The 20,328-nt window shown below is 30.7% G+C and overlaps 1 protein-coding gene across 23 annotated transcripts in view; it reads left to right on the top strand.

The window, feature by feature from the left end:
• shep (RNA binding motif single stranded interacting protein alan shepard) overlaps window positions 1-20,328 on the top strand; it is a 147,215-nt gene that overhangs the window by 91,290 nt on the left and 35,597 nt on the right. For 3 of the 23 annotated variants that reach the window (XM_076419588.1, XM_076419589.1, XM_076419587.1), the window contains exon 2: window positions 10,282-10,340. The exons of 19 other annotated variants lie outside the window; for them this stretch is intronic. In XM_076419588.1, coding sequence (XP_076275703.1) covers window positions 10,338-10,340 — 3 coding nt within the window. In that variant the 5' untranslated portion in view covers window positions 10,282-10,337. Of the gene's footprint in view, window positions 1-10,281; window positions 10,341-14,447; window positions 14,527-20,328 lie in introns of those variants that run through there. One more of the 23 variants, XM_076419592.1, reaches the window with a different exon arrangement.

The raw sequence follows: 20,328 nt of genomic DNA, 5'->3' as shown, positions 1-20,328 counted from the left end.
CGTAACCAGCTTTTACGTGTTGAAATTGATAGAGCATGATTTTCATAAGCTTCACATATTATTCGATGACCTTCAATAAAATTAAAGTAATAAAGTAAAACTTCCCTCAAATGCGTTTTAGTCAGTACGAATTTAGACATTTTCAAGTCACTGCATCGAAAAATAATTTGTTCACACTTCGGCGAAATGACACATATTGAAAAGTTGGGCTTCAACATGAAGATGATTACAATACTTTGTGATTTAATACATAGAACATCACCTGTTGTAAATCCTTTAAAATTAGCGTATTTCTTTAATTTAATTTAATTTAATTTAATTTAATTCAGTTCTGTTGGGTATAGTAATACCTTGAGTATTTCATATTTCTGCGTTTATCTATAATGTAGGTAATTTAAAATGTTTATCGGCATAAAATACTTGAGAATATTTAATTTAAAATTTTAATGTGAAATCGAGTTGGTTTGTAGAGTCGGGTTTTTACAAAATGGAACGTCATGGGATTTACAATACTATTTGTAGAATAAAATGATACATTGTGGGGAAATTTTGATTGCATAAAAGAGGAATTAGTATTACTATAACAGCAGTCAATAGTATGGTAGATATAATAGCAATATCGTAAAAGATAAAGAAAAATGAAACTAATTGATTGAAACACTGTTTGATAATGTGTTTAATAATTAATTATATTAATAAATAATATTAACCATGGTACATTATTTCGGAATTTATAAATATAATTACTATATTTAGTAGGTGCTTTAATGTATACCGATTTTTTCATTTTAAAAAGTTATTTATTAAGAAAAATTACTACTATTGATATTAATCAAATTAATTTCCATTATGTTCTACTGTATTTCCTTATCTTTCTGGAAACATGGCGGTGCTGGGTAGAAATAATGATACTGGACTGTTTCAGTAATTCTTAAGCACGTGCAAGCCAAACCATACTACTTCAATCTAAACAGGTGGTGATTAGAAACTCTTGCAACATGTAGTCGAACTTTGTCATGCAGGACTTTGTATTCATGCATTACATGTGTCTTTTACTTGGTATTGATGTTTTTTTACAACAATATACCATTGAGTTTGATCTCATCATAAGCATAGCAATACTTTATGGCTATGGATACTCCGCTTCGGTGTTGATGTCGATGGCTCTACTGGACTAATATCATTTTTTTGTGTTTGAGGTTGTCGCAGTAGATCCACTATTCATTTTCAGTCACAATACGCCATAGATTTTTTTTGCCATTACCTGTAGACATTTGGAAACAGTTGATTCATAAACTGCCGCGCTATCCGAAGGTTCTTTGAAAGTTTCAACTAGGTTTTCACCGAATAGGCCTCCCAATTCATTATCTTTTGCTTTTAAACTTTTGGCCCTCCAAGCTGTCATTGACTTGAAAATCATCACTTTTATATCGTTGAACCGAATAGATCCGACAATTGAGATATGACGGAGCGACATCACCATAAGTTTCTAAAAGTGTTTTATGGGTTTAGGAAGTAGATTTCTTCAAGTCAAACAACATAACTACTTAATACAGAAAATGCAGTTTTTAAGCGTTCCATGAATAGCGTAGTATATACCGAATGACTCAGTAATACTAAATGAAAAATTGTAATTTTATGTAGTAGAAAAATGTCAAAACATCAAAAATGTTGCTTAACTGTAATTTGCTGTAATACTTCGCATTTTCATTAATAGATATGGAGGTTCAAAACACATGCAAGCACCTATTAATAATAACATTGACTTACTTTACCGCCAATCAATTCTAATGTATCAATTGATACGTATTATATGTCAATTCCAAGACGAATTTTGTGCGTTTAGAAACTTAATTATTGGTACGAATATATTAGAAGTGGTGGTTTCCATCTTAGCAGTCAGTCACGCCTTGAATATACTTGAAAGTTTAGACTTGAAACTTGAAAGTTTGCTGGATGAAGGCTCAACGTAAGCTATCAAGAGCTTGCAGCTCAGCTAGGAGACGCTCAAGCAGGTGTTTTTCGAAGCATTTGTACCAAATAGAATAAAATAATGTGGGTCATTCGTATGTTTACTCAACGCAACTCAGGTCAACACGTACCTAGATACTAAAGTCGACAATGGAAACAATGGACAATATTTCTAAGCTTAAATTTATGGATAGAGTTTTAAAATGGTTTTATAACTCAAAAAATGTATGTATAAAGTCTTTAAAAGAAAGGAAGCATTCATTGTTTCATGGTCATAACAGTAAATGATGTAACACTAAATACATGTCCCAATATTATATAGTATATCCAGTTTACACTAGTTTTATTTATCTGTATTATATGAATAACTAATCAAAGATAATTAAATTAAAAAGGTTATATAATTGCAGACGTGTTATATTTTTTAACAAGACAATTGAAAATTCGTTACCCATACATATCATACCCTGACTCATCGCTACCGTGTCCAATTCGTACGTACTCACGATTTATTTAATCTTAATCATGCTTTTATTAGTGTACTGCCTTTTAAACCACAATAATGATAAGAACAATTTAATTCATTCCGGGAAAACCCATTGTTGACTCAGCTCCGTTTTATCTGGTATATAAATAAAAGTGTCATTTATCAATTGTTTTATCTATTTATAATTACACAATTAAAAAAGTCTTTTTATATGTCTTATTGGTTGTAATTCTTCTAAAGTAATTATTAATACGATTAAGTAAACATTGATAATCGGTGTACGGGGTATGCCGCAAACTTTCCCAGAATTATTGCAGGTAGAAAGCGAAGTGCGTAGGTAAGGGGACTAAATTCCTCTTAGCCTCATGCGCCTTAAAAGAAAATGCACGAAAAGAGAAGAGCAGAATTATTTTCCAAATAGGAATTAAATTAAATAATAAAAAGCATTTGTTAAAAACAGTTCTTTGTGTAGTTGTGCTTTTTAAGAGACTCTTCTCAAGAATTTCCAACTTTCTGTCTATAAAAGATTTTTCCACCACAATATCACTCTTATCTACTTATTTCGAAAATTCTATGGTAAATCCTATACTGTTAATTTATAATAAATTGTTAATGTGCATTTATTGTTTTAAACTTCCAACCTTTTACTTAATTCTATTTTATTTTATTTTACTTCCTAAAGTTCATGTAGCATATTCATGTAGCAATTTATAAATTAAAAAATGTAAATGAGACAGTTTTATTCATATAAATTTACATACATTATTTTAAACAATATTCAAAAAATATGTATTTGCATTTTTGTTGAATTGCTTTTATTATAAGTTTATACTGTATTGTAACTTCCTTTCAGATTATAATAGAAACGCGTTTGTTAATGTTGTTTATGCTTTGATCGATTACACAAAGAGGCTACTTATTCTTGATATAACGTTGTTTTACATACAGTTGCAGAAAACATTTCTGCTTCGGTAAGCACTTTTTTCTTGCATTCTGTTTCCTAATGTTGTTTTCTTTTCGTTTGACTCTGATAAAGCCGAGTGACATACGTCTAGTTACAAAATAGTATTAAATATTAATATAATAATAATATAATTAAGCAAACAAAAATAAACAGAGGAAAAAGCTAGTACAACTATAATACAAAAATAACTATGATGGTATTTAGAAAACCTATTTGTGTTATGGTATTACTATATGAAGGAGTTAACTATTCACCTATTCCAAGAACTTCCTGTTAAATCCTACCTGACAACTCTATTATTGTTTGTTATTCTTTAAGCACTTTATCCCTTCCCTAAGGTTAAGGTAGTAATACCCAGACACTGGTCAGAAAGATTTTCTAAAATTCGGAAATTAAAGCCTAAAAAATTTTGCATAACTACAGACATCAGCCGCTTATCGAAAAGATCACAGCCAAAGATGGTTTAGAAGAGACACAATATCTTACACTACCTATAAAGTACAAGAATGAATTAACTATAGCGTTGTAATAATGAACACAGGTAGTGATTTATTATCCCGTACCGCCAGGACAGACGGTTTCTTTGTTGATCAGGTTCGAACACTGGTACAGCAACCGTTTTGATGACTTTATCGTTTTATTGACATTTTGTTCCTTAACGTCCTAACCAAAGAAACGGTCACGTGCAAGATTTTAAAGGTCGTTAAACACAAGAACAAAATGTCCAACGTGAAATAAAAGTATATTAAACAACTGAATTAAACAAAATTAATGACTATAAAAGACTAATAATAGCAATAAGCAGACAAAAATCAATTCATAATCAATCACTTAATAGAATATTCATATACTCATAATTTTCAAAAATAATTGATGAATCAGTTCAAGTCATTACATTGTATTGTTATTCAATTGCGAATCATATAATTATAATATTAAGTGCTTGCATGCATTCTGATTTAATTTTTTCACTTTAAAAAGGAATTAATTAAGAAAAATTGGTACTGTAAGATATCAATCAAAATATTTTCATATAATGTGACACGACATGGCGGTACCGTGACGAAAGGACGATGTTTGTTTGGCAGTGATCTAATTATTGATATATTTTCGTACTTCTTGAGCATTTCCAAACTGTGTGCCAACCAAATCACTGATTTAAATAAGTGGTAATCAGAAGGTTTGCTGAATGACTGCTGAATACACAGGGTGTGGCAGAATTTCTCATTCCAGCTGTAGCACTGCATATTTCACAAGCCTTGAAATATGTACCGTTCTCACACAAGAAGATTACTTTGCGTACGTTACTATTTATTGCTGGTCTTTGATATTCATAATTGGTATCGGTAAATATCTGCAGTAACAGATTCGATTTATGGCCATGAATATTCTGGCCCATAACTTTTTGCACTTATCGTAGTAGATCCACTTTTCATCGCCAGTCACAATAAATATAATTTTTGGTTAATAGATCTTTCCTATCATATGTAAATGTCTGGAAAAGGTGGATTCATCAACCACTAAGCTGCCTGAAAATTATTTGAGAGTTTGCGCTAGGTTTTCGTCCAATAAGTCGTGCAATTCAGTTAACTTTTTTGGTGCCCCGTGTCGTTCTTAGTCATTAACATGAAAATGACCGCTTGGATCGTTAAATCGTTGAATCCAAAAGCGATAATTAGTATATGACGGAGCAGTATCACCTTAACTTTCTAAAAGTATGTGATGAACGGAAAATTGTTGTTTTATGTAGAGAAATTTCAAAATCATCAAATTTAATAGTTAGGTTGTTTAACTTTGATACTTCCAACGTCCCTCTAATCATATAAAGCACTGAATAAGTTATCTTTATCTTTTTAAGCAAATTGCTTATCTTACGATATGAATTAATGTCATGACGTACTGCCTGAAACCATTGTACTTAGATAAAAATGGATCGGGGTGAACATTCTTCATAATTAGGTGTACCGTATTGTTGAACACATAACACACATAAGCTGTAATATCCATGCCAAGTTATTCATATCATGTGTATTATCGTCTTCACTGAAACGCCACCCATTTGAAAACCATGTGTTCACACAAGCTCACAGGTACAATTATGTATTGTATTGTATTGTACACGAGTGTAATACATTAGATTTGTACTTTATAAGTTATTTTATGAATTAAGTCAAAATCAAAATCAATCAAACATCCTTTCTTTTATTTCAGGTTTTGTTTCTAAGTTTTTTGAAATTTTGATTACGCCAATAAAACTAAAGTTAGTTTGCATGATTAATTCTCCTTTGGTTTCTTAGCAGCCTTCAGAATCATAATAAACTTATATTATGTTTTAATACTTTATTTTTCATTCCATATATCTTTGCATGTAACTATAATTTTTTTCTTCAATTCTTTAATTGCTATTAGGTTGAAAGTTAGTCATCAGACTCTTATTATTATTATTATTATATAAATATAAAGTATGTGTGCAAATAGGGCCAAAATATGTTTTTAATTGTTGTGTGTATGAAACATCAGTACACCCTAAAATGTATAAAATTTACTTGTATTATATATTTTATATGATTTAGAAATTAATTGAAGTTTTTAATTCTAGTTAATTTTGCTCTTAAAATAACTTATAAAACTTAATTTGTTCTGTATTACTCTAAAAGATAAAGATTAGGCTGAGCAAGAAGTAATTACGTTGAACTTTTAAACCGAATTTTTTCATATACTTTTCAATCCGTAATGATTGATTTGATCGATTATTATTGTGTTATATTTTGACATTTTGAATTCCAGATGTACATACTAGTTAATGTCAATAAGATAACACTAGTTAATCTGAGCAAAATATAGTTATGGGAAAAAGTCGAATTTTTCATTTAGTAAGTTATTCTATTGGATTGTGTTATGACTCGTTATTGTAGAACTAAATGATTTTCCCAAACCTCTTCTGAAGACGTAATTAAGAACCTTTTGCTGATATCCTTCTCAGTTGGCCTCTCAATTTTTGCCGAGTTGCTAAAAGCGTATGTTGTCTAGAGTTGTCGTGATGGAGGACAAGTTTGCAACTACCATTCGAGAAATTGATGGTGTACTCATAAAAATTTCCGGTACGAAAACAAGGAAGCTAATTCTGCCACTGGCCTTCACTAGTACTTATCACCATAAATAGCACATATTTTTCGATGATAATGTGCAGCATTTTCCCTTTTCGTAAATAAAAAACCAAAATTTTACGCAAAAACCTTCATTTTAAAAGTGTAATAACTTTTAACTGGTAAACGAATAACGGTACATGTATTTATATCTAGAATCATTGAACAAGTATAACCACCGTCAACATGCGCGACTTTAAAACCATCTATTAGAAAAAAAATACTAAATTCTTATTAAAAAATGTACTTATTAAAAAAAATACCAAATTACTTTTTCAACGCCATTATGTACTACATATGCAACTTGGAAACAATACGGCTTCTAGGTAACACGCACGAAATCGAGGAATTGACGCGAACCAAACCACACGAACTTATATAGTATTACTATTAACTTTAGTTTAAGTAGTCTAATTAGAATTTAACATATTAATGTATTTATCCCGTACTCGTCTTTAGGGGTGTCAGCCATTGAGAAAAATGTCTTTATTTCGTTATATCGATATTTAAAAATATATATCGATATATCGCAGAAAAAGAAATAATTTTTTTTGCAGTATGTATCGACATACTTAATAAAAACCTTACAATTAAATACCAAAATAAACTAAACATTTAAATTTAAGTACCGAACAGTTTATAAAAATAATTAAATGGTTTTTTATATTATATAAGAAAAATAATTATTTTTTTTTAAATATCGATATGTAATAGCAAATTCAGACAAACATATCTGATAATAGGTTTTAATTTTAAAAAATCGTTCAACAGTTGTCGTAAAGTGACACGTTGGTGGATCAACACTTTAAATCATCGTTCAGAATAATTTTGGTAAAATTTCTGCTATATATCTGTTAATGCCCAAAACTATAAGTGTGTTAAATGTTATATATTTTATATGCGAGAATGTTTTAGTGAAGGCTACAATGGATACACTCAAGCATATTTCTAGTTTATGTAAAGCAGCACTTTCGCTTCAAGGTAACTGGAAATCTATGAAATCCAAAGGTTTTTGTACAGTACATCTGCTACATGCCTTTATTATATCTGTATTTTTATTCGACAATATTTTATTAATAATATGTCATATTTTGTCGGATAAATTATATCTTGCTCTTTTTAATAATTGATAAAATGTTTATCGCCCTGATATATACAACTTTTACAACGAAAAATCATAAACTATATTTGAACAGTCGTTTGTGCATTTCGCGTTATTCAATATACCTGATTTTATGTATATAAAACGATTTTCTTTTTTATTATTAGATGGGTTCCAAGGTTGTACCGATTCGTAGTCGACGACTGAACAAAACCCGACATCGACAGCAAAAATTAACCGATTTGTTTTAACATTTATAACGTCTCTAGAAATAGGCTAGATGACTATTTGTGAAAAGCTACTTTATGACAATTCTACGTATTTACTTCAACAGGAATAAAGGTTATTTCTGCAAAAAATTGACGTTTGAATTACACTATTAATTTTTTTTAAGGACTGATTTATACTTCATTTTAACAATTTTGTATTATACTTAGACATTTTCATGTATATATATATATATATATATATATATATATATATATATATATATATATATATATATATATATATATATATATATATATATATATATATATATATATATATTATAACAAGATTCAAATGCCAACGAAACAGAAGGAAATGGGCTTCTATCGGAGCTCACTGAACATTTGACTCTTGTTCACTGTTGAACGATCATATATTCTCAGAATTCTCCAACAAGTGTCAATCAAATTCGCCATCGTTAGATTGTAAAAGTCAATATCAAATATCTGGTTTCTTGCATATCAAATTATTCGATGGGCTATATTTCATTAGGTTAAGGGTAACTGATAACATATTTGATTGTACAATGTGATTTTATCAACTTTTTACAGCCTCGTGTGTGTCAAACAGAAATCTCAAACATTTCCAATAATATTAACGTACAATCAATGTATGAATATCGCCCAAATGTTGTCACTGGAATCAAATAAAATAAAAGACACTAAGTACAGATCTAGTTTAAGAAATTCTATATATCTTTGATCTATATTTATTGTGCTATATGTTATAACATATTATTTTTTTATGCCAAATATTATCAACACAAAACAAATACTGGTTAGTTGTTTATCCAACTAAGGAATTTTAATCTCTGGAATGGTGTTTTCCTATTTAATATTGTCCTTATTAGAAATTAATTTGTGTTACGATAAAAGTGTAAATAAACAAAGACAATATGCCGTTATTTTATGCAGGTACCTGGTAACATAAAGAGGCAAGAAATAATGGTTCCTTGAAACCCAGAAGGTTTTTACCAATACGGAAGTTTGGCAACCCGAAGGACCACTGCCAAGGGTTTATTTGGGTGTGGGGTGAAACGAATTTTCGTGTTTAGTCTGATTCATTGTACACGTCAGTATTCGGTGACTTTTTGACTTGTTCATTTCGGTTTCTGTTTTTTTTTTAATTACTTTTATTAGTTTTAACTTTTATTTCTATATACTGTTGAAGTCGATGTGTGTGTGTCTATAGTTCATTTTCAAGTAAGCATTGCATTAGTGTTGTGCGTAAGCGTAATTAGTATGTTATTGTTAATGAAGTTGTTTTATCGAGCTAACTACATCAAGTTGAATTAAAATATGAATTAAACTTATTGAGAGAAGTCTATAAAGTGTTTTTTTTAATTATATATATATGTAGAGTTGATAACATGAAGAAAAATACAAATCTGAAATGAATCAATCAAATAAGGCAAGGAACTTTGATATATTGTTTGTTTCATTCTAATTGCTTCTATATAAGAATGTATAAAGACGATCTAATTTTGAAGTTTCAAACAATTGCTATGTGTGTGCCTATTATAATTTCTCATTTTTCTTTAAATTTCAGTTATATGTCAGAAACGCATTTCTCCTTGTATTTTCTATCTACTAAGAAAAATCAAATTATGTGACATCCAAAGAAGTATGTAACGGAGGAAATATATATTTATGCGGATGCTGATCCTTAAAGATTGCCCCTTTAAGGACTGTAAAGTATATTTTCACGATGAGTGTCGCCAAGATATCAGTGTCAACTGTATAGAATAACATAGAACATATAAATAGAAACAGATCCATAACATCGAAACACAATAGCTCACGCTACAACCTGATTAATTCTTAATTCGACATTTTTAAATTTGAACAAATATGCTACTTACACCACAGTAAAATAAATACTTCCATAGTTTCTGTAGCACAACGCTTAATTCAGTAATTCCTTCAAATTTAAATTATAGCATCAAATTCAAGAATGACTACACGTTTCAGGTGTTTGTCCTTCGTTGTGGTTTTGAATAAAGCACAAGTGAAAATACAAGAGCCAGTACTTGGTATTTGGCAAATGTTTTAAAGTATCATAATTTTATATATTTTTTAATTTAACGGCTAGTCGAAACGATTTTTTTTTCAGTTTGTACACTTTCAAAGATCATTCAATAATCTTTTAAATCCCACAAAAAATAGTATTAGGCAAAGGACCGAAGTTTCTGAATTGGTTTCATTATTTCAAGATTATTTATTAAACCCATAAATAAGTTCGAAGACTTATAGTAGTATTATTTCGTGTTAGTAGTATCAAGTGCTAATAGTTGCTAATAATTTTGGCTAACAAATTTCTAATAATGTTCTTTTTGTTTCAGGTAAAAACTTGTTCATAAAAGTTTAGAAGTAAATCATTTATAAGATCGCTATTGCTATGGTAAGTTTGTTTCATATAAGAATCTACAAACATGCAAATCAAAAGTAGATCTGAATGGTGGTGTTTTTCTATTGTTTGATTATTTTGAGTTTATGTGACTGCGAAATTCATATTTCATTTATTAATTATAAATCTTTTGCGTATCTTAACCCATCTTTGCAAATTAAAACCTATCACATCAATGAATCATTTTATGATAATTTATCAAAAATGATATAATAAACAAAATCTGTTATTTAGTACTTCTTCTATAGTTTAAAATGGCCACTTCGGAAACGTTTCTAATTCTTGATGAAGTTTGTTTATAATTCAATGCAGATGTACTGTCGATCGTAAACTCGATTTGCCATCGTAAACTATCCATTCAAAAAGTTTATTTAACTGCAATCCTTTGAAGACCAGAAAAAGAGGAATTAAATATGTAAAAATTAAGTCGTAAAGCTGAAATATTGTAAAGGGTTGCTATTTTGGCGAAATATTTATCTAATTGAAATTTAGTCCAATAAACGTGCAGATGGGGCCTTGGACGTAAATAACCGTCGACAGGCGTTAAAAATAGGGTGGGTCTTACCGTTTGACGGCGATCATAAAAAAGACCAATTCGTACATTTTGTCGCGGTCGTCGAACTGAGTGCGACTGCCCATTCGTATTTCTAAACCTTCGCGAATCCATAAATAAGCTGATGGCTCATGTATATCGGTATATAATCTAAGACGTCTCTGAAAGGGTGATATATTTTTATGGCATAGTTTTTATGCTTTTATACTCTCCAGTATATATTAAACCCTTGATAGAAACATCCGCTTTCAGAAAGATAATGGTTCTGACGACACCTTTCGACTAGAGTCAGAATTAATGTAGGATAGCTATTCGATTACCATACCTTTTGCCAGATTGGTAGGCGCAATGGTCAAGGCGACGTCCTGCTGCTAGTACATTTATATTTGTGATTGTCCGAAAGACAAGAGTGTAAAATGCTACAAGGAAAATGATCTCAGTCACTCCAGTAATCAGTTTGGGTAAGACCTAGAATGATTGATCCTGGGATTATTATCTAAATGGGTCACTCGCTATTCGATAGGCTTAATGCCGAGGACCGTGGTTTGGAGCCCATGTCAAGCAATAGGTCCAGCTCAGATAAACTCTAGTTGGTAAAAAAGAGACTCAAAACAAAAGAAACGAGAGAAATATAACAAAAAAAATATCCTTACTATTTACCGTTTTTCTCTATAGAGGTATCCTAAAAATATTTTCGAGTGTGCAAAGTAAGTTTCAAACGTCTTTCATTGCGAGTTTCTAGTATTCTAGGCTTCTTGATATGATAGGCTTCTTGGCAAAAAGTGAATTGCTCCTCCGCCTGGCTAAATGAATAGAAGGGTGGTCTGGTGAAAATTTTCAATGATTTTGTTGGATGTGATAGCACGTTCACGATGTTAGAAAATCAGTTGGTCGCACGTTCACTTACATAAAGACAGTTTGTATTCAAGACTTGGCTCAAATCATAAATATACATTTGTAGCGACCTCGTATAATTCAACTCCAACGCCAAATTCACCGTTCTTAAGCTTTTGAAGTCACAACTATCAACCACCATGTGTTTATAAAAATGCGCAATGTATTTGATGTGTAGATTTCTTCAAATACATGTACACTGTGTTTTAGTAGAAGCTCGCGTGGAAATATAAAAGAAAAAAAAATGACGCTAATAAAATCAGTAAAACTTGTTGAAAGTGATGTTGTTGACACATGTCGAATATTACAGTATATCGTTTTAAACCAGACACTTTTATATTTGTAAAACTCTGTGCTTTTATACAATCAATCATGTGTAAATCAGTATCATCATTTATCATATATTTAGATGAAAATAAATATAATATATAATTTATGTTCGAGCAAAATGGCAGTTTGTAAAAGATAAATTCTAATAACAATTTCTTTAATAAATCATTCAAGATTAATTCTCACAGTTATGAAATACGTGGTGGACTCTTTATAGCATATTTTTATGATCCATATTTTTCATTTTGCAATGACAAGATGAAAATATTGATCTGACAAATACATAAGCTGCGATAGCGATAAATACAGTTTGGTAACAGCAGCTCTGATTGATTATCCTGATACTATTTCGTCTTGATACAGAATTGTCTTCCTCACAGCAAATGAGGGTGAGTGTCCAAGATTGATTACTTTGCAACCCAAAAATAAAGATAACCCGTAGAGTTATTCCTAATGAGATCGTTAGAACAATTCAAAATCGTTTTACCTATAAATTATTTGATTATTTATCGTTTGTAATTTTTACTAATTAAACTTTATCCGGGCCCTTCAATCTGGTGTCAGAACATCGGTCCTGAGTCTTAAGCCTACCAATTGGCGAGTGAACTTCGAGAGCATCCCAGGTATAAAATCTTAAAAGACATCCAGATATATTTTTTACTAAATAGCGAAATATTCATGTCGGTGACTGTTACTGCAAATTTGTACTCTCTTCAGTAAAGCAATAATAATACAATATTACAATTTGCAAGTGTAATTTTAAGAGCATTATCAAAAAGAACTTAGTAAAGATTTCACATCATATATTAACGTTTCCAAGATAAATATTTATAATTACATACTTATATTTAGCCTTTTAGGTAAAATGTTTCTTAAAAATGTATAAACAATTCCAATATATTTAAAAATCGCCTTTTAATCTATCCAATATAAAAAATATTTCTGATGCTAATTTTATTGCGATTGTCTGTCTTATACATTAAACTTAAAATTACATCATACTATGTACTATTAAAGGTCACATAATATCCAATAAATATACCAAAAATATAACAATTTGTATTTTTACTTACATTTTATTTTAAGTATATAGTGCCTAATGGATACGGATAGAGGCTATCCGTATAAGAACTATAAATGCAATTTTAAAATGTATATACAAATAACAGTGACACTATAAATAATACACATACACAAACAAGGATTCACATAAAACTGAACTTCCTGTTTTAGTTTTTTATATTATTTGTTACTGCCTACCTAAAATGTGTGAATTGTTGTTTATCTATATTAATAAAAAAATATTTTAAAGTACTTAATTAAGTGTTACTTTTTTAGACGCATTATTAATGTTAAAATATAGGCTTGAAAACAGATTCATTTTTGAACCACTAGATGTAACAACTTGGTCAGTCACTTATTAATCACGTATTTCAGAACAAATATCATTCCAATGACATCACTTATTTCACATCGACTTACCGTATGCAACTATGCGCGATGATTCATTCTACAGGTGTGCTACAGTCTTAACCATGCATAGATGCGTGGTTGTGGCCGCTGTATGGCTAACCGTGAAGAAATCAAAAACTGATCGCTATGACACGAACGATCGATCTATTAACTTCCTAAATAACTAGATATTTGTCATCTGAATTGTTTATTGTTTATGTATTATAGGCAACCCTATATACAATTTTAGTAAAACGGTTATACGTATGCAACTCTATATGCGCCAGATGGAAAATGTAGACGGGTTTCTGCAAATTAACAATTTCACGATTAATACTTGCCAATTCGCTGACGTTAAGTGCATTTTGTTGTGGTTTAATTGAATAATTAATGAAACATTCCTATTTCTTTATGCGGACTAACGCAAACAATCCTTCATTAAAATACTTTACTGTTATGATGAAACATGGTTCCCTTATGTCTCCTGAAGAATTTTATTCAGAATTTTTATTTATCCTTAAGTAAGATCAAAACTCGATCAGACAATGGTATTTCTGTATGTAATATTTATCAGAAAACTGACAACACTGGCAGGGCATTATTATATAATTTTACGTCAAGTTAAAACTTGCGCAGATCCTTTCAATATTTTATTAAAAAAATTTCATTGAAGTTGTTATAAAAAAAGTATATTAATAAAATTAATACATTAATATTAACAACATTAAATTCATTTCATTATCATTATTATTACAATTATTTTAATAAATGCAATTTGATATGATACTCTGTTTTTATAATTTAATAATAATGTTTAAATATTATATCTTTTATCGCCGTGGATTTTATTAACAGGAAAATTTTCAGCCACTTGCCTTTCTATTGTCGCAATGTGTGCTCTTCAGCATTTCCAGTGACTGGTTCCAATACCTCGCCCGTCTCGATTAACAAGTGAGTCATCTGGATCCTTTTTAATTCATTAACTCTTTTCTGTATTTTCTTACATATAGAATATTTTCTTTTTGTTGCTACCCATCTTTGGCGTAATTTCAATCAAACTGTCGGAATATAATTTATTAGGCCATCTAGTTGAAAAAATAATATACATTGTTATATAGGATTTCTTTTTACTAGACCTAATATATTATTTTATATACAATATTTTCATAATAGTTATAATAGTGAAGAAAAAAACCCCGTTAAAATATTCATAAATAGTTTCGTCATACAAAATGGAAAATTTCATTTATATTAACAACTTATACTAAATATTTTACCATCAACATTTTCCATGTGTGATCATGAAAACAAAAGAGGAAATCAAGCAAATTATCAGTTCAATAGCAGCAAATATCGATCAATCGTTAATAATCAAATAAATTAATCTGCACCGCACCGAAGAATTCCAAACGTTCAAAAGTTCCCGCTGGCCAATAACCTGCGCCCGATAGGCATTCCGCAAATCTAGTGCCTGACCGCATTTCGATGCGCAATTTCCGCCAGGTCGTCTTGGCGGTTGTCGTCAGTACAAGACGGTGTAACGAATGACCTCGAAAGCTCCGAATTCTCTCGCCTAGTGAGCTCGAGCCACAAGGAAGCCTACAACGAACAGGTTGATGAAAATACGTGGTACACGTCAATGGTTCAATTCTAATGGTAACCCATATTCACCGTTATGCAGTCATATATAAAACAAGGCATTTTTGACACAAATTAATAAAACGAAGTGATTAAAAGTGATTATATCGAAAAATAACATTTGGTTATTGTATATTTTCTCCAAAAACCACAAGTCTTAACAAAATCCTTTAGTCTTACATTGGCATCATGCATTTCTACATTATTTTATTTTATTTATTATTAAACATCTTTATCTGACAAGCGAACACAGTTATTTGTATTAAAAATAGTGACATTTTCTGACATAAAATATGTAAAACAAAATATGTATGTAGCAAATAAAAAAGCCTAGAAATAGCATTTGCTTACAATATTTCCATATATACATTTACTTTTTGATATTTTTGATGTTGTTATACCTGGTTCATGTCTAGCTGAAGTTGAAGGCACAGATTCGTCTGCTTCAAAATAGTCTGTGAATAACGTTCTTCCTATTATTGCGATGTCGCGAGTTCGAATCCTGCTGGAGCATGTGATGTACTGTGTGATTGTAACTGTAAATGTCTTTATTAAAAAGTAATGGATCTGTGAATAAACAAATGTTATGTATTTCAATTCAATTATATATGCATGAAATAATCGTCATTTATATTACAATTTGGAATTGCATCTCAGTTATGCAATGCTGTTCCAGGTTTGAGCATGTAGTCATTCGGTCTGAAATACAAAGAATAAATCTTTCTATGTTTATAAGACCAAAAATCTATCAGTTGTCCTTGTTTTATACTTCCGACCCTTTGAATGACCAAGACACATAATTTATATACGGTTAAGGGTGTACCCATTTAACTTCATATTCTATGTCTTTATGTTTTGTGACCATGAACCAAAGAATTCAACTAACATTGGCCGGTATGCTGAATTTAAATGCAATCATAAAACATGTCCTAAATCAGTAAGTTGTTCTGGAAAATATAAATAAATCCACAACATTTTCAAAATTGGAAAAACAAAAGTGAAATTTAATTATATATAACAGGTCAATTGAAAAGTCCCCGGCCTATCATAGTAAACCACATTTTTTTGGCAAAATTAGTTTTTTTTATTCAACATAATTCCCTTCAAGGGTGATTGATTATAGCGACCCTCCAACTTTTCGATATCAAGAAGTCCAAATACTACTAGTTTTTTTTATTCAACATAATTCCGTTCAAGAGTGATCACTGATTATAGCGACCCTCCAACTTTTCGATACCATTTTTGTAGTACGATTTGTCCTTTGCTTCAAAATAGGCCGCAATTTCGGCGATCACCTCTTCATTCGACGAAAATTTCTTCCCAGCGAGCATTCTTTTGAGATCTGAGAACAGAAAATAGTCGCTGGGGGGCTAGATCTGGAAAATACGGTGGATGAAGAAGCAATTCGAAGCCCAATTCATGGACTTTTGCCGTCGTTTTCACTGACTTGTCGCACGGTACATTGTCTTGGTGAAGCAGCACTTTCTTTTTCTACAAATGCCACCGTTTTTCTACGATTTCGTCCTTCAAACGATCCAATAACGCTATGTAATAGTTGCTGTTAATGGTCCTTTCTTTTTCAATGTAATCAATGAAAATTATTCCATGGGCATCCAAAAATCTGTTGATTGAACTTCGGAGTGAAATGATGGAGCCATGTTTCATCCATTGTCACATATCGACGCAAAAACTCGGATTTATTACCCTTGATCATCTTCAAACACTGTTCCGAATCATGAACTCATCGTTGTTTTTGGTCAAGTCAGCTCGCGCAGCACCCACTTTGCAGAGAGCTTTCTCAAATATTCGTGAATGATATGATGTACACGTTCAGTTAATATCTTTAGAGTGCCATTTCATTCAATTTCAATTTACGGTCGTTCAAAATCATTTTGTGGATTTTTTAAATGTTTTCGTCGGTAACAATCTCTTTGGGCGTTCACTGCGTTCACCGTCTTCGGTACTCATTTCACCACGTCTAAACTTAGCATACCAATCCTTGATGGTTGATTTTCCTGGGGAAGAGTCCGGAAACTCGGCATCAAGCCAAGTTTTTGCTTCAACTATATTTTTTTTCAATCAATTTTTTATCATTTTTTTATGATAACTAAAGTTGCTTCACTCAAAATGCTATAATTCACAAGCTAATGATTCGGCAGCTGTCAAATTTATACACTCATCTTTGGAGGGTTAAAAAACATAGGGTTTCAATTCTAATAGCGCCATCTATGTGTCAGGCCGGGGACTTTTCAAATGACCTGTTATATGCCATATTAAAAATATCAAAAGCTGGTGTCTTATAGATTTGTACATCAAAATTTAAACTTGCGTAAAATACTTCTGCCAAGCTGTATTTACTGTGTACCGTGTAGTAGAAAAATGATAATTTTGTTAATAAATATTTTTAAAAAATGGGTTTATTTCTTTGTAATTGTAATTTTTTGTAATCCATTACAAATCGCAAAAAATTAGAAAGGTTCTTAAATTAGAGCCTTCATTCTCAGTGTTAAGATTTTCAATTAATTTTATTAAATATTAATATGGTACATTCCAGCATTTTTTCTATTCATTAATCACTACATAGTATAAAACAAAGTCGCCTTTTCTGTCCCTATATCCCTATGTGCGCTTAAATCTTTAAAACTACGCAACGGATTTTGATGCGGTTTTTTTCAATACAGTGTGCAATTAATATAGATCAATATGGTTCCTTACAGCATGTAAATTAAACAAATATTTTCGGAGATATTACAAATTTAAAATTTGCGTTTAAAAATGTGTAATGTAATAAAAATTGTATGAATTTAGATATTCCAAAGATAGCAGGAAATCTTCATAGTAAGTATAGGGGAAGAGGAATTGTTTTACTCCAAATTTAATGCGTGCAGGCCAAGGGCAGTAATGAATGAACCAAAAATACTGGATCGATTTTAATCATGTTTTCATTGAGTGACATAGGCATAGATATTTTATGCCCGTGCAAAGTCGGAGCGGGCCGCTATGTTTTTATATACAACGTTCATATTTTTTCTGTAGTGTATTTAATTTAGTATCAGCATTGCACCCGTGCGAAGCCGGGGCGGGTCGCTAGTATTTAGTATTTTGTTTTTGTCATGAAATATCGGCAACTTGAATAACTGCTTTTCTGACAATATTATCAGGATTACCAGTTTACAATGTAGTTTAAGTAACCTAAATACATACCATTCTTCAATGTGTAAAAAGTATCTCTGTAGCGTAAACTCTTGGAAAGACTAAAGATCTGAGTTGAGTATCTAAGATAAAAAAAAAAACATTAGCGACTAGAGATGATACTTGCAATGACTTGCTTAAATAATGAATTAATTGTCACGATGAATGAAGCTAAAGCTTATTCAGTGGTTGTACTAATAGTTGACAGATAGTTGACTCAGGTATTTTTCGTCATTATTTAACTGGATTTATGATTAAAAAATTTTCAAAAATTGCGTATTAACACAGAACCGCTAATTAAGTGTTAAAAAAGTTGGGAACTATTCTTTCGTATGAAATCGAACTTTTTGTACCCAGTGGCGCCAATATCCAAAATACACGGCACTTATATCATTGAAATGTTTTATTTAGCAAGGCTTCAAGTAAAAATTCCTTCAAAACACCTTCAAATAAAAATCCTCATGTAATTATGTTATAAAAATAAAACGCGACAGTTATATTCGTTATATGTAATGTCGCTGTGCGCCATTGTGATTCAGATATTGGTTAGAGTATAGTACTATTATCTTTCCCAGGCGTTGTTATGAACGTGAATAGAGCAAACTAAACAAAGAAAAATATCGATTTTGATAATTTAAAAAAACACAAAATTCACTTAATGATAGGGGGGATTCCAAAATAAAAAGTTCGATACTCTCAAATACAGCTGTCAATACTTCTTTGAAAAATATATCGATATATTTTCGGCATTCCTATTTCCGAGCATATCACATGAGATGGTATTAACATAAATATCAAGAAAAATCTGATTTTAAAATTAAGTGTTTACCAGGTGTACCAGAAAGTCATTACAGGGTTTTTCGAAAAAAAAAAACTACATAATTTTCAAGAAAATGCAAAAATGTTTTTATTCAAAGTATTTGCTATTTGATTCTACACATCTTGTCCATCTTTTTGTTATGCCATTGTTATCGTGCTGTAAAATGAGTTTACCATATCTTCGAGCCCATTCTGGACGTTTTTCGAGCAATACATGGTTCAATTTGATCATTTGTTATCGGTAGCGATCACTATTAACTGTTTCACCAGGTTTCATCTGTCCATAATACACATACTGATCCCACCAAACACAGAGAATTGTCTTACAACCAAAACCAATTTTCCATTTACCTGTCATTCAATTCATGTAGCACCCATCTTGCCATCTTTTGAATGTTCCCCATCCATTAACTCTTGCAGTTTCAGATTTTCATCTCAACTTCAACTTTTTCGGTCTACCAGAACATTCTTCGTCTTCCACATTCAAATTACCACCTTTGAAAGCGATGACATTTGGTAGCTTTTTCTTTTGATTAAATAGAAAAAGTAATGCATATTTTCAGACACGAAACTTTACATTTTCAAAGAGGTATAAATCTATGAGGTTGTTATTTTCGCAAAATATAACATGTATAACTTTGAAGCTTGATGTCACTCGAATGAAATGACATGTGTCAAATCATAATATTGCATACTTAAGCCTAGCGACATCTGTTAGAAAACCGGTAATAACTTTGCGGTACACCTGGTACATTCAGAAAGTGGTATAAAATCGTACCAGTATTTATTATGAATTGTCTTCAACCGGACCAAAAACTGTTATTTAAATGTTATGTTCTGTTGTGTTATTGTTAAGTTATTTCATCACTATAATGTGGTTTCCGTTAAAAATGCTGCGGCATTCACCTAAGTTAACTTTATTCGACTTTTAACTGTTCTCAAACAACTCAAAAAACGTTTTATGAGCATCGTTTTGATTTAATTGAGGAGACAAAATTGATTAACTTAAAATTTTGTTTTGCATTAGATTTTTTAATGAATACAAAAGTTGATAACTCAAATTTAGCATGTTTGTGTAATATTCACCACAAATTATTATGATTG

The sequence above is a fragment of the Rhynchophorus ferrugineus genome, unplaced genomic scaffold (genome assembly GCF_030347505.1).
Source record: "Rhynchophorus ferrugineus isolate W39M unplaced genomic scaffold, kcgeb_rfMv2 rfM1, whole genome shotgun sequence".
Taxonomy (NCBI): Eukaryota; Metazoa; Arthropoda; class Insecta; order Coleoptera; family Curculionidae; genus Rhynchophorus; species Rhynchophorus ferrugineus.
The sequence above is the reverse complement of the archived record's forward strand: the minus strand, read 5'-3'. Positions and strand labels throughout refer to the sequence as shown.